This window comes from Pristiophorus japonicus, chromosome 31 (genome assembly GCF_044704955.1).
Source record: "Pristiophorus japonicus isolate sPriJap1 chromosome 31, sPriJap1.hap1, whole genome shotgun sequence".
Lineage (NCBI taxonomy): Eukaryota > Metazoa > Chordata > Chondrichthyes > Pristiophoridae > Pristiophorus > Pristiophorus japonicus.
The window spans coordinates 5200723-5226499 of record NC_092007.1 but is presented as its reverse complement, the minus strand read 5'-3'; the positions used below and the strand labels follow the sequence as shown (position 1 = coordinate 5226499).

The following is a 25777-nucleotide window of genomic DNA, read 5'->3' as shown; positions in this document are numbered from 1 at the left end:
AATTGAATCAGTATTTGTTTACTGCTAACCACACGTTTCCAGGTGACATGGTGAATTCTCTTGTGCAAGGGGAGTCATTGAGACAACAGGACTGAGGCTAGGAACTCTGAAGCTGAAGAGCTGTCTCCTGGGCTTCCATGGATGTGGGATTTTAAGGGGTTTGTCACCCCCACCATGCGACGCACACGACTTCAAACAACATTGGCTATGCTGTTCGTGTTGGCAGGTATAGTCTGGGATGTGGACATGGAGAGGTTTAGCGGGGTTGGGGGGAAGGATTATCAATGTCCCCATAATCCGGCTAGAGCCTCTGTCAAATCGACTGAGACTGCAATGTTGTGGGCAGTGTTGAGGGAGCGCCGCACTGTCGGAGGGTCAGTACTGAGGGAGTGCCGCACTGTCGGAGGGGCAGTACTGAGGGAGCGTTGCACTGTCGGAGGGGCAGTACTGAGGGAGCGTCGCACTGTCGGAGGGGCAGTACTGAGGGAGCGTTGCACTGTCGGAGGGGCAGTACTGAGGGAGCACCGCACTGTCGGAGAGGCAGTACTGAGGGAGCGCCGCACTGTCGGAGGAGCAGTACTGAGGGAGCACCGCACTGTTGGAGAGGCAGTACTGAGGGAGCGCTGCACTGTCGGAGGAGCAGTACTGAGGGAGCACCGCACTGTCGGAGGGCAGTACTGAGGGAGCGCCGCACTGTTGGAGGAGCAGTACTGAGGGAGCACCGCACTGTCGGAGGGCAGTACACATTGCCTGCCACGTTTCCCACATTACAAGTGACCACACTCCAAAAGTGCTTCATTTGCTGAAAAGCGCTTTGAGACGTCCTGAGGTCGTGAAAGGCGATATATAAATGCAAGTCGTTCAGTTCAGAATAAAGGTCAGTGACCTGAAATGTTAACTCTGATTCTCTCTGCACACTGATGCATAACTAGAGGCCATCAGCATAAGGTAATTACCAAGAAATCCAATGGGGAATTCAGGAGAAACTTCTTTACCCAGAGAGGGGTGAGAATGTGGAACTCGCTGCCACAGGGAGGGGTTGAGGAGAATAGTATCAAGGCATTTAAGGGGAGGCTGGACAAGTACATGGGGGAGCGCCGCACTGACAGAGGGGCTTGTTCTGAGGGAGCGGCGCACTGTCAGAGGGGTAATACTGAGGGAGCGCTGTACTGTCGGAGGGGCAGTACTGAGGGAGCGCTGCACTGTCGGAGGGGCAGTACTGAGGGAGCACCGCACTGTCGGAGGGGCAGTACTGAGGGAGCGCTGCACTGTCGGAGGGGCAGTACTGAGGAAGCGCCGCACTGTCGGAGGGGCTGTACTGAGGGAGCGCTGCACTGTCGGAGGGGTAGTACTGAGGAAGTACCGCACTGTCGGAGGGGCAGTACTGAGTGAGTGCCGCACTGTCGGAGGGGCAGTACTGAGGGAGTGCCGCATTGTCTGAGGGGCAGTACTGAGGGAGTGCCGCACTGTCGGAGGGGCAGTACTGAGGGAGCACAGCACTGTCGGAGGGTCAGTACTGAGGGAGTGCCGCATTGTCTGAGGGGCAGTACTGAGGGAGTGCCGCATTGTCTGAGGGGTAGTACTGAGGGAGCGCCGCACTGTCGGAAGGCAGTACTGAGGGAGTGCCGCACTGTCGGAGGGGCAGTACTGAGGGAGCACCGCACTGTCGGAGGTGTAGTACTGAGGGAGCGCCGCACTGTCGGAGGTGTAGTACTGAGGGAGCGCCGCACTATCGGAGGGGCAGTACTGACGGAGTACCGCAATATCGGAGGGGCAGTACTGAGAAGCATAGATGGTTATGCAGATTGAAAGAAGAAAGAAAGACTTGCATTCATATAGCACTTTTCACGACCACCGGATGTCCCAAATTGCTTTACAGCCAATGAAGTGCTTTTGGAGTGTGGTCACTGTTGTAATGTAGGAAACGTGGCTTTCTAAATAAAGAGTTATCCTGTCCTCCAGGATTTTTTCCAATAATTTCACCTCAAATCCCCTCTAAACCTTCTACCAATTGCTGTAAATCTGTGCCCCTGGTTATTGACCCCTCTACTTAGGGAAATAGGCCATTTCTATCCACAATATCCAGGCACCTCATCATTTTATGCACCTCAATCAGGTCTCATCTCAGCTTCCAAAGAAAACAACCCCAGCCTATCCAATCTTTCCTCATCGCTAAAATTCTCCAGTCCCGGCAACATCCTGGTAAATCTCCTCTGTACCCTCTCCAGTGCAATCACATCTTTCCTGTAATGTGGTGACCAGACCTGCACGCAGTACTCCAGCTGTGGTCTAACCAGTGTTTTATACAGTTCAAGCATCACCTCCCTGCTCTTGTATTCTGTGCCTCGACTAATAAAGGCAAGTATTCCGTATGCCTTCTCAACCACCTTATCCACCTGGCCTGCTACCTTCAGGAATCAGTGGACCTGAACTCCAAGATCCCTCTGTTCCTCTACACTTCTCAGTGTCCTATGATTTAATGTGTATCCCTTGCCTTGTTCGACCTCCTCAAATGCATCACCTCACACTTCTCTACATTAAATTCCATTTGCCACTGTTCTGCCCACCTGACCAGTACACTGATATCTTCCTGCCGTCCTCTGCTTTCTTCTTCATTATCAACCACACAGCCCATTGTAGTGTCATCTGCAAACTTCTTAATCAGACCCACTATATTCAAGTCTGGATCATTAATGTATATCACAAAAAGCAAGGGACCTAATTTTGAGCCCTGCGGAACCCCACTGGAAACATCTTTCCAGTCACAAAAACACCCATCAACCGTTACCCTTTGCTTCCTGCCTCTGAGCTAATTGTGGATCCAACTTGCCACTTTGCCCTGGATCCCATGGGCTTTTACTTTCATGACCAGACTGCCATGTGGGACCTTATTAAAGGCCTTGCTAAAATCCATATACACTACATCAAACGCAGTGCCCGCCTTGACCCTCCTTGTTACCTCCTCGAAAAGTTCAATCAAGTTAGTCAGACCCGACCTTCCCTCAACAAAGCCTTGCTAAATGTCCTTGATTAATCCGTGTCTTTCTCAGTGTAGATTTACCCTGTCCTTCAGGATTTTTTACACTAACTTCCCCACCACCGCGGTTCGGCTTGTAATTAATTGGTCCATCCCTGTCTCCCTTCTTAAACAAAGGAACAGCATTAGCAGTCCTCCAGTCCTCTGACACATCACCAGCAGCCAGGGAGGATTGGAAAATGATGGTCAGAGATTTAACTATTTCCTCTTTTGCTTCAAATCACAGCCTGGGATACATTTTTTTCCGGGCCTGGGGACTTATCTACTTTCAAAGCTGCTATAACCCTTAATACCTCTCTCTCACTATGTTTATTTACTGCTCTTCTTCCAAATAGTGGACTTGGGATCTTTTACGACCACCTGAGAGAGCAGACGGGGCCTCGGTTTAATGTCTCATCCAAAAGATGAAACCTCTGACTGTGTGGTGCTCCCTCAGTACCGCCCCTCCGACAGTGCGGCACTCCCTCAGTACTGCCCCTCCAACAGTGCGGTGCTCCCTCAGTACTGCCCCTCCGACAGTACAGTGCTCCCTCAGTACTGCCCTTCCGACAGTGCGCCGCTCCCTCAGTACTGCCCCTCTGACAGTGCGGTGCTCCCTCAGTACTGCCCCTCCGACAGTGCGGTGCTCCCTCAGTACTGCCCCTCCGACAGTGCGGTGCTCCCTCAGTACTGTCCCACCAACAGTGCGGCGCTCCCTCAGTACTGCCCCTCCGACAGTGTGGTACTCTCTCAGTACTGTCCAACCGACAGTGCGGCACTCCCTCAGTACCGCCCCTCCGACAGTGCGGTGCTCCCTCAGTACTGTCCCACCAACAGTGCGGCGCTCCCTCAGTACTGCCCCTCCGACAGTGCGGTACTCTCTCAGCACCGCCCCACCGACAGTGCGGTGCTCCCTCAGTACTGCCCCACCGACAGTGCGGTGCTCCCTCAGTACTGCCCCTCCGACAGTGTGCCGCTCCCTCAGTACTGCCCCTCCGACAGTGCGGCATTCCCTCAGTACTGCCCCTCCGACAGCGTGCCGCTCCCTCAGTACTGCCCCTCCGACAGTGCAGCACTCACTCAGCACTGAACTGGGACTGCCAGCCTAGTTTCATGTGCTCACGTCCCTGGTGTAGTTAGAGGAGGAAAGACGGGAAGAGGCTCGAGTGGAGCTGGTCTGGTCCGAATGGCCTGTTTCTGTGCCGGGTATCCGATACAATCCTCCGTAAAGGTGGCGAACATGTGCAGCATCTTGTGTGTTTATCGTGAATAACCTGTCGTTGCTCCTGCCCCCTCCAGGTGTAGCGAGTGGCGTTCGGGTGGAATTGAAGTACCAGGAGCTATACGGGATTGTCGGACGCCCGTTGCGATTCCAGGCCCAGTACATTGAGGGCACTTGGCGTGACATCCACAGCGTGACCTGGAAGGTGCAGAGAGGAGTCTTGCTGCGGATATTCCAGTACGTGATGGAGATGAGCAGCATGTACGTCTCCCCGGCTTACGAGGAGCGGGTGGAATTCTCGCGGGAGAGCGGCTCACTGGTCCTGTTCAATTTCACCGCGGGGGACGTGGGTGCATACCGGGTCACGGTGACCGACACCGAGGGGGCAGAACAGACAGACTCTGCCCGGGTGAAGGTGTACGGTGAGTTTATGGACGACCCCAAATTGGTGGGGTGAGGGCGGTGGGATGCGGTTATAGAAACATAGAAACTAGGTGCAGGAGGAGGCCATTCGGCCCTTCTAGCCTGCACCGCCATTCAATTAATTCATGGCTGAACATGCAACTTCAGTATCCCATTCCTGCTTTCTCGCCATACCCCTTGATCCCCCGAGTAGTAAGGACTACATCTAACTCCTTTTTGAATATATTTAGTGAATTGGCCTCAACAATTTTCTGTGGTAGAGAATTCCACAGGTCAATACAAAGGAGGACTGCAACAAATTACAGGAGGACATTAATAAACTTGCAGAATGGGGAAACATAGAAAGTAGGTGCAGGAGTAGGCCATTCGGCCCTTCGAGCCTGCACCGCCATTCAATCAGATCATGGCTGATCATTCACTTCAGTACCCCATTCCTTCTTTCTCTCCATACCCCTTGATCCCTTTTGCCGTAAGGGCCACATCTAACTCCCTTTTGAATATATCTAATGAACTGGCCTCAACAACTTTCTGTGGTAGAAAATTCCACAGGTTCACCACTCTCTGGGTGAAGAAGTTTCTCCTCATCTCGGTCCTAAATGGCTTACCCCTTATCCTTAGACTGTGACCCCTGGTTCTGGACTTCCCCAACATTGGGAACATTCTTCCTGCCGCTAACCTGTCCAATCATTGGCAAATTAAGTTTGACACAGATAAATGTGTTCCATTTCGTTAGGAAGAACAGGAAGGTCACTTATTACTTGGAGGGGTGAGTCTGTCTGGGGTTAGAGGAACAAAGAGATTTGAGGGGAAATGTTTTCACCCAGAGGGTGGTAGAGGCAGAAACCCTCACCACATTAAAAAAGTACCTGGATGTACACTTGAAGTGCCGTAACCTGCAGGGCTACGGACCCAGAGCTGGAAAGTGGGATCAGGCTGGGTAGCTCTTGGTCGGCCGGCATGGATTCGATGGGCCGAATGGCCTCTTCCCGCGCTGTAAATTTCTCCGAATCTATGAACAAGGAACGACTTGCATTTATATCGCCCCTTTCACGACCACCGAACATCTCACGACGCCTCACAGCCAATGAAGTAATTCTGCACTGCAGTCACTGTTGTAATGTGGGAAAGGCGACAGCCAATTTGCGCACAGCAAGCTCCCACACACAGCAATGTGATAATGACCCAGATCCTCTGTTTTTCGTTATATTGATTGAGGGATAAATATTGGGCCCAGGACATCGGGGAGAACTCCCCCTGCTCTTCTTCAAGACAGTGCCCTGGGATCTTTTATGTTTGCCAGAGAGAGCAGACGGGGCGTCGGTTTTATGTCTCATCCGAAAGACGGCACCTCCGACAGTGCGGCGCTCCCTCAGCACTGCACTGGGAATGTCAGCCTAGATCTACGTGCTTAGGTGCCGAGAGTGGAACTTGAACCCAAACCTTCTGCCAGAGGCGAGAGTCCTGCCCACTGAGTCACAGCTGACAAAGGGATCTCGGAGTACACATACACAAATCATTAAGTTGTGCCACAGTTCATCAAAGCTATAAAAGAAGCAAACCAAGGGTTTATTTCAAGAGGGATAGAATTGAAAAGTAGGGAAGTTATGCTAAACCTGTATCAAACCTTGGTTAGACCACACTTGGAGCACTGCGCACAGTTCTGGTCTCCATATACCTGGGTTAGACCACACTTGGAGCACTGTGTACAGTTCTGGTCTCCATATACCTGGGTTAGACCACACTTGGAGCACTGCGTACAGTTCTGGTCTCCATATACCTGGGTTAGACCACACTTGGAGCACTGTGCACAGTTCTGGTCTCCATATACCTGGGTTGGACCACACTTGGAGCACTGTGTACAGTTCTGGTCTCCATATACCTGGGTTGGACCACACTTGGAGCACTGTGTACAGTTCTGGTCTCCATATTATAAAAAGGATATAGAGGCACTGGAGAGGGTGCAGAGAAGATTTACAAGGATGATACCAGAAATGCGAGGGTTTACATATCAGGAAAGGATGAACAGGCTGGGTCTCTTTTCTCTTGAAAACAGAAGGTTGAGGGGTGAGCCAATAGAGGTGTTTAAAATGCTGAAAGGTTTTGATCGAGTGGATACAGAGAGAGTGTTCCCACTTGTGGGGAAGAGCATAACTAGAGGCCATCAATATAAGATCATCAGCAAGAAACCCAATGGGGAATTCAGGAGAAACTTCTTTACCCAGAGAGGGGTGAGAATGTGGAACTCGCTGCCACAGGGAGGGGTTGAGGCGAATAGTATCGAGGCATTTCAGGGGAGGCTGGACAAGTATATGGGGGCGAAGGGAATAGAGGGTTATGCTGATAGATTTAGATGAGGAAAGACGGGAGGGGGCTCGAGTGGGGCATAAACACCTGCCTGGACTGGTTGGGCCCAACGGCCTGTTTCTGGGCCATATATCCGATGGAATCCTGCGAATTTAGGAACTTGCTCTGCCCGTTCATGTTGCTATCGTAGCGCAGTGCGGACCCTGTTCTCTGTCGGTGTCCCACCTCCGCGGCCTCTCTTGCTTGCTGTCACCTCTGCCCTGTGCCTGACCGCCCAGCCATTGGATTGCCCAATTGGCATTTGAAGTATTCAGGGGAGTGTTCCTTTGACGAATAGTTGCTCTGGAATCCGTGGAATGAGAGCTGCCTGTGTTGTCTGTGATCCATGGATTGCCTCATTGTCTGGGGTTGGTCGCCATCGAGTGGATGAACCCTGACCTGCTCTGTTCCAACATGATACCGTGGCCCAGAAATCGTGGTCATACAATCAGAGAAATTTACAGCGCGGGAGGAGGTCATTTCGGTCCATCGTGTCCGTGCCGGACGACCAAGAGCTACCCAGCCTAATCCCACTTTCCAGCTCTGGGTCCGTAGCCCTGCAGGTTACGGCACTTCAGGTGTACATCCAGGTACTTTTTAAATGTGGTGAGGGTTTCTGCCTCTACCACCCTTTCAGGCCGTGAGTTCCAGACCCCCACCACCCTCTGGGTGAAGACATTTCCCTCAAATCCCCTCTAAACCTCCCCCCAATTATTTTCAATCTGTGCCCCCTGGTTATTGACCCCTCTGCCAAGGGAAACAGGTCCTTCCTACCCACTCTATCCAGGCCCCTCATCATTTTACACACCTCAATCAGGTCTCTCCTCAGCCTCCTCTGTTCCAAAGAAAACAATCCCAGCCGATCCAATCTTTCCCCACCTTCTCAGAGCATCGAGGGATGAAGAAAATAAAGAAGGACTTACATTTATATAACACATTTTTCTACAACCTTCCGTCTCAAAGCACTTTGCAGCCAATGAAGTACTTTTGGGGTTCGGCCACTGTTGCAATGTGGGAAACACGGCAGCCAACTTGCACACAGCAAGCTCCCACACACAGCAATGTGACAATGACCCCGATCAGCTGTTTTTTTCGTTATGTTGGTTGACTGATAAATAGTGGTCCCAGCACACTGGGGATAATTCCCCCGCTCTTCTTCGGAATAGTGACATGAGATCTTTGACATCCACCTGAGAGAGCACACATGGTCTCGGTTTTGCCAACGACGCCCACATTCTGAGAATCTTAACGTATCTCTGCTTAACCTGATTTTTATCTCGGCTTGAAATCGCTTCTCAGAATCCCCGGTGTCCTGGAGCCAATATTTGTCCCTCAATCAACATCATACAACCAGGTTATCTGGTGATTATCACATTGTTGTTTGTGGGAGCTTGCTGTGCGCAAATTGGCTGCCGCTTTTCCCACAATACAACAGTGACCACACTCCAAAAAGTACTTCATCGGCTGCGAAGCGCTTTGGAATATCCGGAGTGCTGTGAGAAGTGCTATATAAATGCGAGTCTTTCTTTGTTGATTCTTGTTTGACTCTTCACTGCCCTCTGCAGTGGGTTAGCACGACATGTGGTTGTATCAGAAACGTTGTCAAGGAGAAGGCCCAGACCTTGTCAGGGCAACTGACAGCAAATTGGGGGGTGAAATCGTCAATACTGTGGAGGACGGCAACAAATGACAGAAGGGCATTAATAAAACTTGCAGAATGGGCATATAGTTGGCAAATTAATTCAAGACAGGTAAATGTGAGGTGTTACATTGTGTCAGGAGGAATAGGGAGGTGACTTATTGGTTAGAGTATTTAACCCCTTGTAACCTGTGTCACACCACCACCAGAGGGCCCACCTGTTGGAGTCCCGAGGGATCCCAGCATCCCTTGGGAGCACGGTATATAATCAGGCCACCCACGAGGTACCTGCATTCTGGAGTCTTATTAAAGGGGCAAAGATCACATTTGCTCATTGTACACAGTACTCAGTCTCACCCTTTATTAGGAGCATAGCATGGAGGGTGCGAGTCTGGTTGGGGTGGAGTACACATACACAAATCACTATAAGCTGCGACACAGATTAACAAGGTCATAAAAAAGCTAACCAGGCACTGGGGTTTACTTCCAGAGGGATAGAATTGAAAAGTAGAGAAGTTATACTAAACTTGTATCGAACCTTGGTTAGACCACACTTGGAGCACTGTGTACAGTTCTGGTCTCCATATACCTTGATTAGACTACACTTGGAGCACTGTGTACAGTTCTGGTCTCCATATACCTGGGTTAGACCACACTTGGAGCACTGTGCACAGTTCTGGTCTCCATATACCTTGATTAGACTACACTTGGAGCACTGTGTACAGTTCTGGTCTCCATATACCTGGGTTAGACCACACTTGGAGCACTGTGCACAGTTCTGGTCTCCATATACCTGGGTTAGACCACACTTGGAGCACTGCGTACAGTTCTGGTCTCCATATACCTGGGTTAGACCACACTTGGAGCACTGCGTACAGTTCTGGTCTCCATATACCTGGGTCAGACCACACTTGGAGCACTGTGTACAGTTCTGGTCTCCATATACCTGGGTTAGACCACACTTGGAGCACTGTGTACAGTTCTGGTCTCCATATACCTTGGTTAGACCACACTTGGAGCACTGTGCACAGTTCTGGTCTCCATATACCTGGGTTGGACCACACTTGGAGCACTGTGCACAGTTCTGGTCTCCATATACCTGGGTTAGACTACACTTGGAGCACTATGCACAGTTCTGGTCTCCATATTATAAAAAGGATATAGAGGCACTGGAGAAGGTGCAGAGAAGATTTACAAGGATGATACCAGAAATGCGAGGGTGTACATATCAGGAAAGGATGGACAGGCTGGGTCTCTTTCCTCTTGAAAACAGAAGGTTGAGGGGTGAGCTAATAGAGGTCTTTAAAATGCTGAAAGGTTTTGATTGAGTGGATGCAGAGAGAATGTTCCCACTTGTGGGGAAGAGCATAACTCGAGGCCATCAATATAAGATCATCAGCAAGAAACCCAATGGGGAATTCAGGAGAAACTTCTTTACCCAGAGAGGGGTGAGAATGTGGAGCTCGCTGCCACAGGGAGGGGTTGAGGCGAATAGTATCGAGGCATTTCAGGGGAGGCTGGACAAATATATGGGGGAGAAGGGAATAGAGGGTTATGCTGATAGATTTAGATGAGGAAAGACGGGAGGGGGCTCGAGTGGTGGCATAAACACCTGCCTGGACTGGTTGGGCCCAACGGCCTGTTTCTGGGCCATATATCCGATGGAATCCTGCGAATTTAGGAACTTGCTCTGCCCGTTCATGTTGCTATCGTAGCGCAGTGCGGACCCTGTTCTCTGTCGGTGTCCCACCTCCGCGGCCTCTCTTGCTTGCTGTCACCTCTGCCCTCTGCCTGACCGCCCAGCCATTGGATTGCCCAATTGGCATTTGAAGTATTCAGGGGAGCATTCCTTTGACGAATAGTTGCTCTGGAATCCGTGGAATGCGAGCTGCCTGTGTTGTCTGTGATCCACAGACTGCCTCATTATCTGAGGTTGGTCGCCATCGAGTGGATGAACCCTGACCTGCTCTGTTCCAACATGATACCGTGGCCCAGAAATCGTGGTCATAGAATCAGAGAAATTTACAGCGCGGGAGGAGGTCATTTCGGTCCATCGTGTCCGTGCCGGACGACCAAGAGCTACCCAGCCTAATCCCACTTTCCAGCTCTGGGTCCGTAGCCCTGCAGGTTACAGCACTTCAGGTGTACATCCAGGTACTTTTTAAATGTGGTGAGGGTTTCTGCCTCTACCACCCTTTCAGGCCGTGAGTTCCAGACCCCCACCACCCTCTGGGTGAAGCCATTTCCCTCAAATCCCCTCAAAACCTCCCCCAAATTACTTTAAATCCATGCCCCCTGTTTGTTGACCCCTCTGCCAAGGGAAACAGGTCCTTCCTATCCACTCTATCCAGGCCCCTCATCATTTTATACACCTCACTCAGGTCTCCCCTCAGCCTCCTCTGTTCCAAAGAAAACAACCCCAGCCGATCCAATCTTTCCTCATCGCTAAAATTTTCCAGTCCCGGCAACATCCTGGTAAATCTCCTCTGTACCCTCTCCAGTGCAATCACTTCTTTCCTGTAATGTGGTGACCAGAACTGCACGCAGTACTCCAGCTGTGGTCTAACTAGTGTTTTATACAGTTCAAGCATAACCTCCCTGCTCTTGAATTCCAAGTCTCGGCCAATAAAGCCAAGGATTCCCATTCATACTTATGGTGAGTTCAGCATGTATGGAATGTATGTACGTACTCCCAAAGCAAGCGCTCTACTCGGAACTCCGACACGGCAAGCGAGCCCTAGGTGGGCAGAGGAAATGTTACAAGGGACCACCCTCAAAGCCTCCTTGATGAAGTGCAATATCCCCACCGACACCTGGGAGTTCCTGGCCCAAAGACCAGTCCGCCCTAAGTGGAGACAGTGCATCCGGGAGGGCGCTGAGCACCTCGAGTCTCGTCGCCGAGAGCGTGCAGAAAGCAAGCGCAGGCAGCGGAAGGAGCGTGCGGCAAACCAGTCCCACCCTCCCCTTCCCTCAACCACTGTCTGTCCCACCTGTGACAGGGACTGTAATTCCCGTATTGGACCGTTCAGTCACCCGAGAACTCACTTTTCGAGTGGAAGCAAGTCTTCCTCGACCCCGAGGGACTGCCTCTGATGATGGTGTCGTTGTACAGAAAGAAAGAAAGACTTGCATTTATATAGCACCTTTCATGGCCACCGAACGTCCCCAGGTGCTGTACAGCCAATTAAGTACTTTTTGGCGTGTGGTCACTGTGGTAATGTGGGAAACGCAGCAGCCAATTTGCGCACAGCAAGCTCCCACACACAGCACTGTGATAATGATCAGATAATCTGTTTTTACTGATGTTGATTAAATGATTAATGTTGGCCCCAGGACACTGGGGAGAACTCCCCCTGCTCTTCTCTATGTCAACACGATCAAATCATAATCTTAAAGACCTCTAGCATGTTCCCCTCAGCTGTCTCTTTTCCGGAGAAAACTGCTCCAGCCTGTCCAACCTTTCCTGAAAAGTATATCCTCCCAGTTCGGGAATATTAGAATCACAGCACGGAAGGAGGCCATTCGGCCCCTCCAGCCCGTGCCCGCTCTCTGCAGGAGCACCTCAGCCAGTCCCACTCCCCCCGCCCTTTCCCCGGAGCCCGGCAAATCTCTCTCCTTCAGGGACTTGCCCAACTCCCCTTTTGAAAGCCACGATTGAGTCTACCTCCATCGCCCTCTCGGGCAGCGCGTCCCCGATCCTAACCACTCGCTGCGTAAAAAGGTTTATCCTCGTGTCGCCTTTCTGCCAGTCGCCTTCAATCTGTGTCCCTCCGGTTCTCCACCCTTCCACCAATGGGGAACAGTTTCTCTCGATCCGCTCTGTCCAGACCCCTCGTGGTTCTGAACACCTCGATCAAATCTCCTCTCAACCTTCTCTGCTCCGAGGAGAACAACCCCAGCTTCTCCAGTCTCTCCCCGTCACTGAAGTCCCACATCCCCCGGGACCATTCTGGTCAATCTCCCTCCGTACCCTCTCTCAGGCCTTCACATCCTTCCTAAAGTGTGCGGGGCCCAGAATTGGACACAATGCTCCAGGTGGGGCCGAACCCGTGTTTTATAAAAGTTCATCATAACTCCCTTGTTTTTGTCCTCTGTGCCTCTATTTATGAAGCGCAGGATCCTGTGAGCTTGTTTAACCGCTTTCCCAACCTGCCCTGCCACCTTCAACGATTTGTGCACATATACCCCCATTTCTGTTCATGCACCCTGTTTAGAATTGTACCCTTTAGCACAGATTACCTCGCCATCATTGTAAATATTTTCTGCGCCCTATCCAATGCCTCTGTATAATATGGCGACCAGAACTGTACACAGTGCTCCAAGTGTGGTCGAACCAAGGTTTAACAGAACTTTCCTACTTTTCAATTCTATCCCTCGAGAAATAAACCCTAGTTCTTGGTTTGCTTTTTTTATGGCCTTGTTAACCTGCGTCATAACTTTTAGTGATTTGTGTACTTGCAGTCCGAGATAGCTTCGTTCCTCGACCCCACCGAGATTCTTTCAGCTGAAATTGGACAGCGCCCTGTTCGGGGGGCAGAAATTGCTGCTTGACGGGGCACTGCCAAGTTCTCACTGGGAGGCGCAAAGGCGTCATCGCGTTCGGTGAGGATTGGTGGGAGTCGGTAGCAGGCCTGTGCACGGGCGAAACGTCGCCCCTCCCAGGGGCGAGAACGGGACGACCCGAATTTTAACCCCCGTGGTTTGGGGCTGAGATGAAGTGCACGGAGGGCTGGGAGACGGGACGGGCGGCCAGGAGGGCGGCAACGGCGGCAACCCCTCCGGCCCTCACGACGGCCAGCGACAGCGGGCAGCTCACCTCTCTCCCTTTTCATTCCGCAGAACAGATCTCGAGGCCTGTCCTCGCCACGTTTCAAACCCCCAGCTACGTAAAGCTGCGCTGCTCGTCGAGCGCTGGGACGGAGCCGATTTATCGCTGGTTGAAGGACGGCGTGATGCTCGTGGTCAACAATCAGTCGGTGCTGTCGCAGGACGGCCGAGAGCTCTCCCTCCTGGCGCAGGGCACGGCGCTGTGCGGAGATTACACCTGCCTCGTGAGCAACCAGCTCAACCGAGAATCAGCGAACCAGTCCCTGTCGGGTGAGCACTGAACGATCCTGGCGTTACTTATCGCGACTCGTTATTGGCCTTTGTCGCAAGAAGATTCAGCCTCCCAATAAGGGCTGTTACCGCGGTGGAGTCGAGCAGCCTGTCAGTCTTTTGTCCAATGTCCGCCTCTCGCCAAATTCTCCCCGGTGACCCTCCCCGTTAAGTGAAGGGGAGAGACATTGTGTCCGACCAGTGTGATTGAGATCGGTTGAGTGCGTGGGCAAACACATGGCAGATGCAGTATAATGTGGATAAAAAGTGAAGTTATCCACCTTGGTAGGAAAAAACATAAGGACAAAGTATTATTGAAATGGTGGTGGCTTGGAAAATGTCGATGTACAGAGGGACCTGGGTGCCCTTGTGCACCAGTCAGTGAAAGCAAACATGCCGGTGCAGCAAGCAGTTAGGAAGGAAAATGGTATGTTGGCCTTCATTGCAAGAGGATTTGAGTACAGGAGCAAGGATGTCTTACTTCAGTTATACAGGGCCTTGGTGAGACCGCACCTGGAGTACTGTGTGCAGTTTTGGTCTCCTTACCTAAGGAGTAAGGGAATAAGGGGTTATGGGGAGCGGGCAGGGAAGTGGACCTGAGTCCATGATCGGATCAGCCATGAGGCTCGAGGGGCCGTATGGCCTACTCCTGCTCCTATTTCTTATGTTCTTATGAAGGATATCAAAAAAAACTTGCCATAGAGGGAGTGCAGCGAAGGTTCACCAGACTGATTCCTGGGATGGCAGGACTGTCGTATGAGGAGAGATTGGGTCAACTAGGCCTGTATTCACTAGAGTTTAGAAGAATGAGAGGGGATTTCATTGATAGGTATAAAATTCTGACAGGGTTGGACAGACTGGATGCGGGGAGAATGTTTCCCTGGGCTTGGAAGTCTAGAACAAGGGCTCACAGTCTCAGGATACGGGGTAGGAAATTTGGGACCGAGATGAGGAGAAATGTTTTCACTCAGAGGGTGGTGAACCTGTGGAATTCTCTACCACAGAAGGCTGTGGAGGCCAAGTCATTGAATATATTTAAGAAGGAGATAGATAGATTTCTAGACACCAAAGGCAGTCCCTCGAAATCGAGGAAGACTTGCTTCCACTCCAAAGTGCGTTCTCAGGTGATTGTACAGTCCAATACGAGAACCACAGTCCCTGTTAGAGGTGGGACAGACACTGGTTGAAGGAAAGGGTGGGTGGGGAGTCTGGTTTGCCGCACGCTCCTTCCGCTGCCTGCGCTTGCTTCCTGCACGCTCTCGGCGACGAGACTCGAGGTGCTCAGTGCCCTCCCGGATGCTCTTCCTCCACTTAGGGCGGTTTTGGCCAGGGACTACCAGGTGTCAGTGGGGATGTTGCACTTTATCAAGGAAGCTTTGAGGGTGTCCTTGAAATGTTTCCTCTGCCCACCTGGGGCTCACTTGCCGTGTAGGAGTTCTGAGTAGAGCGCTTTCTTTTGGGAATCTTGTGTCAGGCATGCGGACAATGTGGCCTGCCCAACGGAGCTGGTCGAGTGTGGTCAGTGCTTCGATGCTGGGGATGTTGGCCTGGGCGGGAACGTTGGTGCGTCTGTCCTCCCAGGGGATTTGCAGGATCTTGCGGTGACATCGTTGGTGGTATTTCTCCAGCCGTTTGAGGTGTCTACTGTTTTTTTTTTGGAGACATCTCAAAAGGCATCAAGGGGTATGGGGAGACAGCGGGAATATGGTGTTGAGGTGGAGAATCAGCCATGATCATATTGAATGGCGGAGCAGACTCGAAGGGCCGAATGGCCGACTACTGCTCCTATTTCCTGTGATGTCATCAGTGCTGCACTGATGACTGACAGCTCCGGACACTCCGTCCGCCCCCAATGTGACTGACTTCCGCCCCGCTCAAAACAAAAATGACAAAGAGCTGAATTTCGCAAGCTGGGCGTCCACATCCGTTTCCAGCGGAGGTGACTTTCAGCCCCAAATTTGAGTACAAGAGTAAAGACACCTTCCTGTAATTATTTCAGGCCCCGGTGAGGCCACACCAGGTGTTAATACTTCTCAGCTTTCAACAATTGGCTTCAGGGCTCCGGGAAGGAAGTGGAGCGGGAAAGGACGTAGACATGGCTGTGCTGCACAGTTTCCCGATGTGGAGAGGTTTAGGGAGGGAGTTCCAGAGCTTGGGGCCCAGGCAACAGAAGGCACGGCCACCGATGGTGGAGCGATTATAATCAGGGATGGTCAGGGGGGCAGAATTAGAGGAGTGCAGAGATCTCGGGGGGTTGTGGGGTTGGAGGAGATTACAGAGATAGGGAGAGGTGTAGGGCCTGGAGGAGGTTACAGAGATCGGGAGGGGTTGTGGGGCTGGAGGAGGTTGCAGAGATAGGGAGAGGTGTAGGGCTGGAGGAGGTTGCAGAGATAGGGAGGGGCGAGGGCCATGGAGGGATTTGTAAACAAGGATGTGAATTTTGAAATCGAGGCGTTGCTGAACCGGGAGCCAATGTAGGTCAGCGAGCACAGGGGGTGATGGGTGAGCGGGACTTGGTGTGAGTTAGGACATGGGGCAGTGAGCACAGGGGGTGATGGGTGAGTGGGATTTGATGCGAGTTAGGACATGGGGCAGTGAGCACAGCGGGTGATGGGTGAGCGGGACTGGGTGCGAGTTAGGACACGGGGCAGTGAGCTCAGGAGGTGATGGGTGAGTGGGACTCGGTGCGAGTTAGGACACGGGGGCAGTGAGCACAGGGGGTGATGGGTGAGTGGGATTTGGTGCGAGTTAGGACACGGGGCAGTGAGCACAGGGGGCGATGGGTGAGTGGGACTTGGTGCGAGTTAGGACATGGGGCAGTGAGCACAGGGGGTGATGGGTGAGCGGGACTTGGTGCGAGTTAAGACATGGTGCAGTGAGCACAGGGGGTGATGGGTGAGCAGGACTCGGTGTGAGTTAGGACACGGGGGCAGTGAGCACAGGGAGTGATGGGTGAGTGGGACCCGGTGCGAGTTAGGAAATGGGGGCAGCCGAGTTTTGGATCACCTCTAGTTTACCTGGGGTAGAATGTGGGAGGCCGGCCAGGAGTACGTTGGAATAGTCAAGTCTGGAGGTAACAAAGCATGGATGAGGACTTCAGCAGCGGATGAGCTGAGGAAGGGGCAGAGTACCTTTACAGTAATGTGATAGCACACCTGGAGCACTGTGAGCAGTTCTGGGTCCCACACCTTAGGAAGGTTATATTGGCCTTGGAGGGAGTGCGTAGGTTTACCAGAATGACACCCGACTTCAAGGGTTAAGTTACAACTCGGTTGTATTCCCGAGAATTTAGAAGTTTCAGGGGCGATCTGATGGAAGTTTTCAGGATATTAAGGGGAACAGATAGCGTAGAGAGAGAGTTACTATCTCGGCTGGTTGGGGAGTCCAGGACGAGGGGCACAGTCTGAAAATTAGAGCCAGACATTTCAGGAGTGAAGATAGCAAACACTTCTACACACACAGGGTGACAGGAGTTTGGAACTCTATTCCGCAAACGGCAATTGATGCTTGGGTCAATTGTTAATTTTAAATCAGGAGATTGATAGCTTTGTGTTAATCAAATGTATTAAGGGATATGGGCCAAAGGGGGATAGATAGAGTTAGGTCACAGATCAGCCATGATCTCATTGAATGGCGGGACAGGCTCGAGGGGCTGAATGGGCCTCCTCCTGTTCCTGTGTAACAGGCTCGAGGGGCTGAATGGGCCTCCTCCTGTTCCTGTGTAACAGGCTCGAGGGGCTGAATGGGCCTCCTCCTGTTCCTGTGTAACAGGCTCGAGGGGCTGAATGGGCCTCCTCTTGTACTTGTGTAACAGGCTCAAGGGGCTGAATGGGCCTCCTCCTGTTCCTGTGTAACAGGCTCGAGGGGCTGAATGGGCCCCCTACTGTTCCTGTGTAACAGGCTCAAGGGGCTGAATGGGCCTCCTCCTGTTCCTGTGTAACAGGCTCGAGGGGCTGAATGGGCCTCCTCTTGTACTTGTGTAACAGGCTCAAGGGGCTGAATGGGCCTCCTCCTGTTCCTGTGTAACAGGCTCAAGGGGCTGAATGGGCCTCCTCCTGTTCCTGTGTAACAGGCTCGAGGGGCTGAATGGGCCTCCTCCTGTACTTGTGTAACAGGCTCGAGGGGCTGAATGGGCCTCCTCCTGTTCCTGTGTAACTGGGTGAAGAAGTTTCTCCTGAATTCCCGATTGGATATATTCGCGACTATCTTATATTTATGGGCTGCAATTTGGGGCTCACATTCCGAAGATTGGAGTGGAATTCTAAAGGTGTGACTGTTGCTATCTTTTCAGAGTCTGATGGGCTCCATTCTTGTGGAAAGCGTCCCATATCAAATCAAAGGTTCTTTTACACGAGCCTTGTAGCGATTGGGATTATTGTTGCTTCGCTGTTGGCCATCGGCATTTGTCTGAGGGTGAGTATTAATATACAGAACATTACCTGTAGTAAAATAACGATTTTTATAAAAAAAGAATTGCATTTATATAGCGCCTTTCACTGCCACCGGACAACCCAAAGCACTTTACAGCCAATAAAGTACTTTTTGGAGTGTGGTCACTGTTGTATTGTGGGAAACGCGGCAGGCAATTTGTGCACAGCAAGCTCCCACACACAGCAATGTGATAATGACCCAGATCATCTGTTTTTTTATGTTGATCGAGAGATAAATAGTGCCATGGGATCTTTTACATCCACTTGAGAGAACAGACGGGGCCACGGTTTAACGAAAGACAGCAACTGCCTCAGTACAGCGCCTCTGACAGTGTGGTGCTCCCAAAATACTGCCCCTCTGACTGTACGGCGCTCCCTCAGTCCTGTCCCTCCAAATGTGCAGAGTTCCCTCAGTGCTGCACCTATGAGCATGCAGAGCTCCCTCAGTGCTGTCCCTCTGTCAGTGCGAAACTACCTCAATACTGTCCCTCCGAAAGCGTGGCGCTCCCTCAGTACTGCTCCTCCGACAGTGTGGCACTCCCTCAGTACTGCCCCTCCGACAGTGCGGCACTCCCTCAGTACTGCTCCTCCGACAGTACGGCACTCCCTCAGTACTGCCCCTCCGACAGTGCGGCACTCCCTCAGTACTGCCCCTCCGACAGTACGGCACTCCCTTAGTACTGCCCCTCCGACAGTGCGGCACTCCCTCAGTACTGCTCCTCCGACAGTACGGCAGTCCCTCAGTACTGCCCCTCCGACAGTGCGGCACTCCCTCAGTACTGCTCCTCCGACAGTACGGCACTCCCTCAGTACTGCTCCTCCGACAGTACGGCAGTCCCTCAGTACTGCCCCTCCAACAGTGCGGCACTGCACTAGATTTATTTGCTCCACTACTTGGAGTGGGACTTGAAGCCACAACCTTCCAACTCAGAGGTGAGTGTGCTGCCCACTGAGCCATGGCTGACAGTAAATGATTAAAGGGATGGTGAGGCACGGCAAAAGGAGATGTTAATGGGACAAGTAAAGACATAGAAGATGGATGTCGAGGAGGTGTAAATGGCAGCAGCAGAATCAGTGCCAGAACCTGCTCTCCGAAAAAATGGTAGCCGAGGTTATGATGTGAAATTGTCTATCAATAAATGGATTATAAACTTCAGCAATCTTGCACTATTTATGTTTTTCACCCTACCGCCCCAACACTGAGTTGAGAGTTATTACATGGGCGAGTTCGAGGGGCGGGGCAGGTTCAAGGAATATTACAATAGGGATGTATATTATCACTCAGACATGGACTAACCTCAAGTGTTCCTTGTGCAGCTCCGGGCAGCCAAAGCGAGACTCCTTTAACTCCCGGAAGGACGATGGTTGGATGAGTCACTGGAGGAGGACCGAGATTGTACCTTCAAGTCTCCTGAGCTTCCACTGATCAAACACTCAGTCCAGTATCTCCTCCAGACTCAGGGAAAAGAACGATGGTACGAGTGGGGCATACAACACGAGAAGCACCGAGCTTGCTGCAACACAACAGAATGCATGAGACCATTGATTGAAGGGTGATGCAAAATGGTACACAGTGCAATCGGACACTATACCATGTGTTTGCCTTACATATCCAGGCACTGACCACGATAATCTCTAAATTATTGACTGTATATATGTATATGTAGCAGATATCTAATATATAGCAATCAGTTGCAAAGCTCCTGTGCCATTATTCATAATCAGTCAGAACATATTTCCTCACAATCGGGGCATTATCAGCAAAGCGTGACAGGAAGTGAGTGTGACACTGACAAGAAGGGAGTTGAGAGCGACAGGAAGTGAGTGTGACAGTAACAGGAAGTGATTGTGAGAGCGACAGTAAGTGAGGGTGACCACTACAGGAAGCAAGTTTGACCATTACAGGAAGTGAGTTTGATCATTACAGGAAGTGAGTGTGACAACGACTGGAAGTTAGTGTGACAGCTACAGGAAGTGAGTGTAATCATCACTGGAAGTGAGTGCAATGACGGCAGGAAGTGAGTTTGAGGATGAAAGGAAGTGAGTGCGACAATGACAGGAAGTGAGATTGATCATTAAAGGATGAGTGTGACCACGACAGGAAGTGAGTGTGATCACGACAGGAAATGAGTGTGATCACATCAGTAAATGTGTGTGACAGCTACGGGACATGAGTGTGATCATTACGGGGAGTGAGTGTGACCAATAAAGGAAGTGAGTGTGACCATTACAGGAAATGAGTGTGACGACGGCAGGAAGTGAGTGTGACTGCTACAAGAAATTAGTGTGACCACAACAGGAAGTGAGAGTGGCCGCTACAGGAAGTGAGTGTGATCATTAGAGGACATGATTGTGACAAATACAGGAAGTGAATATGACAATGACAGAAAGTGCAAGAAGGTACAAGACTTTTAATATATTATAGTTTCACACCCCATCATCCCAATAATGATTTGGAAATGTGATGGTCCATGACTGAGAGTTAGAACTGTTCAGCCTTTGTCCTGCACACAACTGCTCAGTTCTCAGGGTAGAGGCAAAGAGAAGGGTTATGACGGTTGGGAAGGTACAACAGCCTGGTCAGTTTCTGACTGAGAAAGCGTCTGCTACGAGGTGTCACATCTGAAGCCTGAATCGAACCTTGCCCCTCAGCCGCTGGTTGGCCTGTTGTGCATTACCTGCCCCCTGGGTTTCTATGTCACTCCTGACTGTGCTTAGCTGAAAGAAAGATAAAAGTTGTGTTAATATAGCGCCTTTCATGACATCAGGACATTCCAAAGCATTTATAGCCAATTTAGCACTTTAACAGTGTAGTCACTGTGGTATTGTGGGAAACGCGGCAGCCAATTTGCACACAGCAAGCTTCCACACACAGCAATGAGATGATAATCAGATAGTCTACTTTAGTGATTTGGTCGTGAGATCAATATTGGCCGAGATCAACTTTGTGAGAAATCCCCTACTCTTCTCCGAAATAGTGACATGGGATCTTTTACATCCACCTGAGAGGGCAGCCGGGACTTCAGTTTAACATCTCATCTGAAAGGCGGCCCCTCCAACAGTGCAGCACTCCCTCGGTACTGCCCCTCCGACAGTGCGGCGCTCCCTCAGTACTGCCCCTCCGACTGTGCGGCGCTCCCTCAGTACTGCCCCTCTGACAGTGCAGCACTCCCTCAGTACTGCCCCTCCGACAGTGCAGCACTCCCTCAGTACTGCTCCTCCAACAGTGCGGCGCTCCCTCAGTACTGCCACTCCGACAGTGCAGCACTCCCTCAGTACTGCTCCTCCAACAGTGCGGCGCTCCCTCAGTGTTGCCCCTCTGACAGTGCAGCGCTCCCTCAGTACTGCTCCTCCCACAGTGCAGGACTCCCTCAGTACTGTCCCTCCCACAATGCGGCACTCCCTCAGTACTGCACCTCCCACAGTGCAGCACTCCCTCAGCACTGCCCCTCCCACAGTGATGCACTCCCTCAGTACTGCCCCTCCGACATTGCAGCACTCCCTCAGTACTGCCCCTCTGACTGTGCGGCGCTCCCTCAGTACTGCCCCTCTGACTGAGTGGCGCTCCCTCAGTACTGCCTCTCCGACAGTGCAGCACTTCCTCAGTACCGCCCCTCCGACAGTGCAGCGCTCTCTCAGTACTGCCCCTCCGACAGTGCAGTCTACTTTAGTGATTTGGTCGTGAGATCAATATTGGCCGAGATCAACTTTGTGAGAAATCCCCTACTCTTCTCCGAAATAGTGACATGGGATCTTTTACATCCACCTGAGAGGGCAGCCGGGACTTCAGTTTAACATCTCATCTGAAAGGCGGCCCCTCCAACAGTGCAGCACTCCCTCGGTACTGCCCCTCCGACAGTGCGGCGCTCCCTCAGTACTGCCCCTCCGACTGTGCGGCGCTCCCTCAGTACTGCCCCTCTGACAGTGCAGCACTCCCTCAGTACTGCCCCTCCGACAGTGCAGCACTCCCTCAGTACTGCTCCTCCAACAGTGCGGCGCTCCCTCAGTACTGCCACTCCGACAGTGCAGCACTCCCTCAGTACTGCTCCTCCAACAGTGCGGCGCTCCCTCAGTGTTGCCCCTCTGACAGTGCAGCGCTCCCTCAGTACTGCTCCTCCCACAGTGCAGGACTCCCTCAGTACTGTCCCTCCCACAATGCGGCACTCCCTCAGTACTGCACCTCCCACAGTGCAGCACTCCCTCAGCACTGCCCCTCCCACAGTGATGCACTCCCTCAGTACTGCCCCTCCGACATTGCAGCACTCCCTCAGTACTGCCCCTCTGACTGTGCGGCGCTCCCTCAGTACTGCCCCTCTGACAGTGCAGCACTTCCTCAGTACTGCCCCTCCGACAGTGCAGCACTCCCTCAGTACTGCCCCTCCGACAGTGCGGTGCTCCCTCAGTACTGCTCCTCCAACAGTGCGGCGCTCCCTCAGTGTTGCCCCTCCGACAGTGCGGCACTCCTTCAGTACTGCCACTCTGACAGTGCAGCGCTCCCTCAGTACTGCTCCTCTGACTGTGCAGCACTTCCTCAGTACTGCCCCTCTGACTGAGTGGCGCTCCCTCAGTACTGCCTCTCCGACAGTGCAGCACTTCCTCAGTACTGCCCCTCCGACAGTGCAGCACTCCCTCAGTACTGCCCCTCCGACAGTGCGGCGCTCCCTCAGTGTTGCCCCTCTGACAGTGCAGCGCTCCCTCAGTACTGCTCCTCCCACAGTGCAGGACTCCCTCAGTACTGTCCCTCCCACAATGCGGCACTCCCTCAGTACTGCACCTCCCACAGTGCAGCACTCCCTCAGCACTGCCCCTCCGACATTGCAGCACTCCCTCAGTACTGCCCCTCTGACTGTGCGGCACTCCCTCAGTACTGCCCGTCCGACAGTGCGGTATTCCCTCGGTACTGCCCCTCTGACAGTGCGGCACTCCCTCAGTACTGCCCCTCCACCAGTGCAGAGCTCCCTCAGTACTGTCCCTCCCACAGTGCAGCACTCCGTCAGTACTGTCCCTCCCACAGTGCGGCACTCCCTCAGTACTGCCCCTCTGACTGTACGGCACTCCCTCAGTATTGCCACTCCGACAGTGCAGCACTGCCTCACTACTGCCCCTCTGACTGTGCGGCACTCCCTCAGTACTGTCCCTCCGACAATGCGGCGCTCCCTCACTACTGCCCCTCTGACTGTGCGGCACTCCCTCAGTACTGTCCCTCCGACAATGCGGCGCTCCCTCACTACTGCCCCTCTGACTGTGCGGCACTCCCTCGGTACAGGCACTGGAATGTCAGCCGAGATTCTATGCTGAAGACTCTGGAGCAGAGCTGAAAGCAGACTTAACAGTGCTGCCACTTAGTTAAGGCTAACATTTAAGGGTAAGTAACAAGCAAAAAAAACAACTGTAGAGATGTAAGCTAAAAATAAGCTGAGAATGTCGCAGAAGTGGAATTAAAACGGGTGCGAAAGTACAATGGATCGTTCAGACTCAGGAAGAGAAGCTGAAATTTCCTGCATGGTGTTTGGATGAAGTGTGTCCACCCCATGTGTCACCTCACCTCCCCGTCACCCCTGAGACCCCCTCTGCCCCATGACAGGTCCTGACGGCTCCGGTGGACAGGTAGGATATCGGTCGGATCGGGAGTTTCGTTATTTGTTCACGGGATGTGGGCTTCGCTGGCATTGCCCCGTCCCGAATTGCCCGCGATGAGGTGGTGGTGAGCTTCTGCCTTGAACCGCTGCAGTCCCTGTGTGGTTCCTGAAAGGTCAGAATTACAACCAGCGGGCTGCATGCCCTCCAGTGGAAAGATAAGGCTGCATTCCTGAAGGTTGCATGGAGCACCACTGCAACAGTGCAAGAGACTGTTGCTGGAGAGTTCCAAGTGGGAATGGCCAGGGCGGGCTGGAGTTGAGCTGGCAAGCCATAGGCTCAGGGTCTGACTCAATGAACAGAGATGGCCAGAGAAGCGGTCATCTAATCTGCGTCTGACTGCCCCGTTGAGAATTGAGTGTACTGGGTCAGAGGCAGTGCACTTCGATGGAAGGAGGACCTGGATCCTGGATGGTGGAGTGACTTGAAAAGACTGGACAGGCATTGCGGCTCTGATGGTTCCATGAGAAATTGCCATTGGAAAGACAGCTGGAAGTATTTGTGTGGAGGAACAGAAGAACAGACGAATTAGGAACCAGAGTCGGCCATTCGGCCCCTCGAGCCTGCTCCGCCATTCAATGAGATCATGGCTGATCTTCGATCTCAACACCTTCCTGCACTATCCCCATATCCCTTGATTCCCCTCGAGTCCAAAAATTAATCTATCCCAGTCTAGAATATACTCAACGACTGAGCCTCCACAGCCCTCTGGGGCAGAGAATTCCAAAGATTCACCACCCTCTGAGTGAAGGAATTCCTCCTCATCTCAGTCCTCAATGGCCGACCCCTTATCCTGAGACTGTGTGACCCCTGGTTCTAGACTCCCCAGCCCAGGGGGAAACATCCTCCCTGTATCTACCCTGTCAAGCCCTGTAAGAATTCTGTATGTTTCAATGAGATCACCTCTCATTCTTCTAAACTCCAGAGAATATCGGCCTAGTCTACTCAATCTCTCCTCATAGGACAATCCCCCCCATCCCAGGAATCAGCCTGGTGAACCTTCGCTGCATTCCCTCCAGGGCAAGTGTATTGTTCCTGAGGTAAGGAGACCCAAACCGTGCACAATACTCCAGGTGTGGTCACACCAGGGCCGGATATAATTCCAGTAAGGCTTCTTTACTCTGAGGAGGAGTGAGAAAGCGTATCAGAACGGCAATTGCCCCTCCATGGGATTCTGCCATTGCTGCGAGCTGGAGAGGGTGGGCAGGTGCACTATTGAGCTGTATTGCTTCAGATTACCTCAGAACCAGCTGCCCCCTTCACATTTCCCACACTAAATCCAACTTTCGCAAATTTGATTGTCGATGCAAAGATCCGGAATGACAAAAAATAAATTTTTTGCGAGTCTTCTGCCAGGATAAGGGAGCTAGGCTTCTGGGCTACTGTAATCACGTTATCACTGGGCCAAATGTTAAAGCAACTTCATTTGCAGTGCAGTGGTTGTTCTGATAACAACGCCTAATTTAGGGTGTTTGTGCTCCTGGTCCTTCCAATCCCCTCCCTCCCCTCGCTTCCCCTCCCCTCCCTTCCCTTCCCCTCCCCTCCCATCTCCTCCCCTCCCTTCCCCTCCCCTCCCTTCTCCTCCCATCCCTTCCCTTCCCCTCCCCTCCCCTCCCCTCCTTTCCCTTCCCTTCCCCTCCCCTCCCCCGCCACTCCCCTCCATTCGTTTCCCCTCCTCACCTCTGCCCTCTCCTCCCATCCCTTCCCTCCCTCCCCTCCCCTCCCCTCCCCTCCCCTCCCTTCCCTTCCCCTCCTCTCCCCTCCCCTCCCCTCCTCTCCCCTCCCCTCCCCTCCCCTCCCCTCCGTTCCTTTCCCCTCCTCTCCTCTCCGCTCCCCTCCCCCTCCCCTCCCCTCTCTCCTCTCCTCCAATCCCTTCCCCTCCCCTCCTCTCCCCTTCCCCTTTCCCTCCCTCCCTCCCCCTCCCCTCCCCTCCGTTCCTTTCCCCCTCCTCACCTCTCCCATCTCTCCCA

At 52.4% G+C, this 25777-nt stretch overlaps 1 protein-coding gene across 1 annotated transcript; it reads left to right on the top strand.

Annotated features, from left to right (window-relative positions):
* Nucleotides 1–74: 74 nt before the first annotated feature.
* Nucleotides 75–19869, top strand: LOC139240423 (hepatic and glial cell adhesion molecule-like). The gene is made up of 5 exons (XM_070868939.1): nucleotides 75–226; nucleotides 4316–4660; nucleotides 13483–13740; nucleotides 18032–18153; nucleotides 19488–19869. The coding sequence occupies exons 1-5, from the start codon at nucleotides 142–144 to the stop codon at nucleotides 19515–19517; spliced, it is 840 nt and encodes a 279-aa protein (XP_070725040.1). The 5' UTR covers nucleotides 75–141; the 3' UTR covers nucleotides 19518–19869.
* The last annotated feature ends 5908 nt before the right edge of the window (nucleotides 19870–25777 follow it).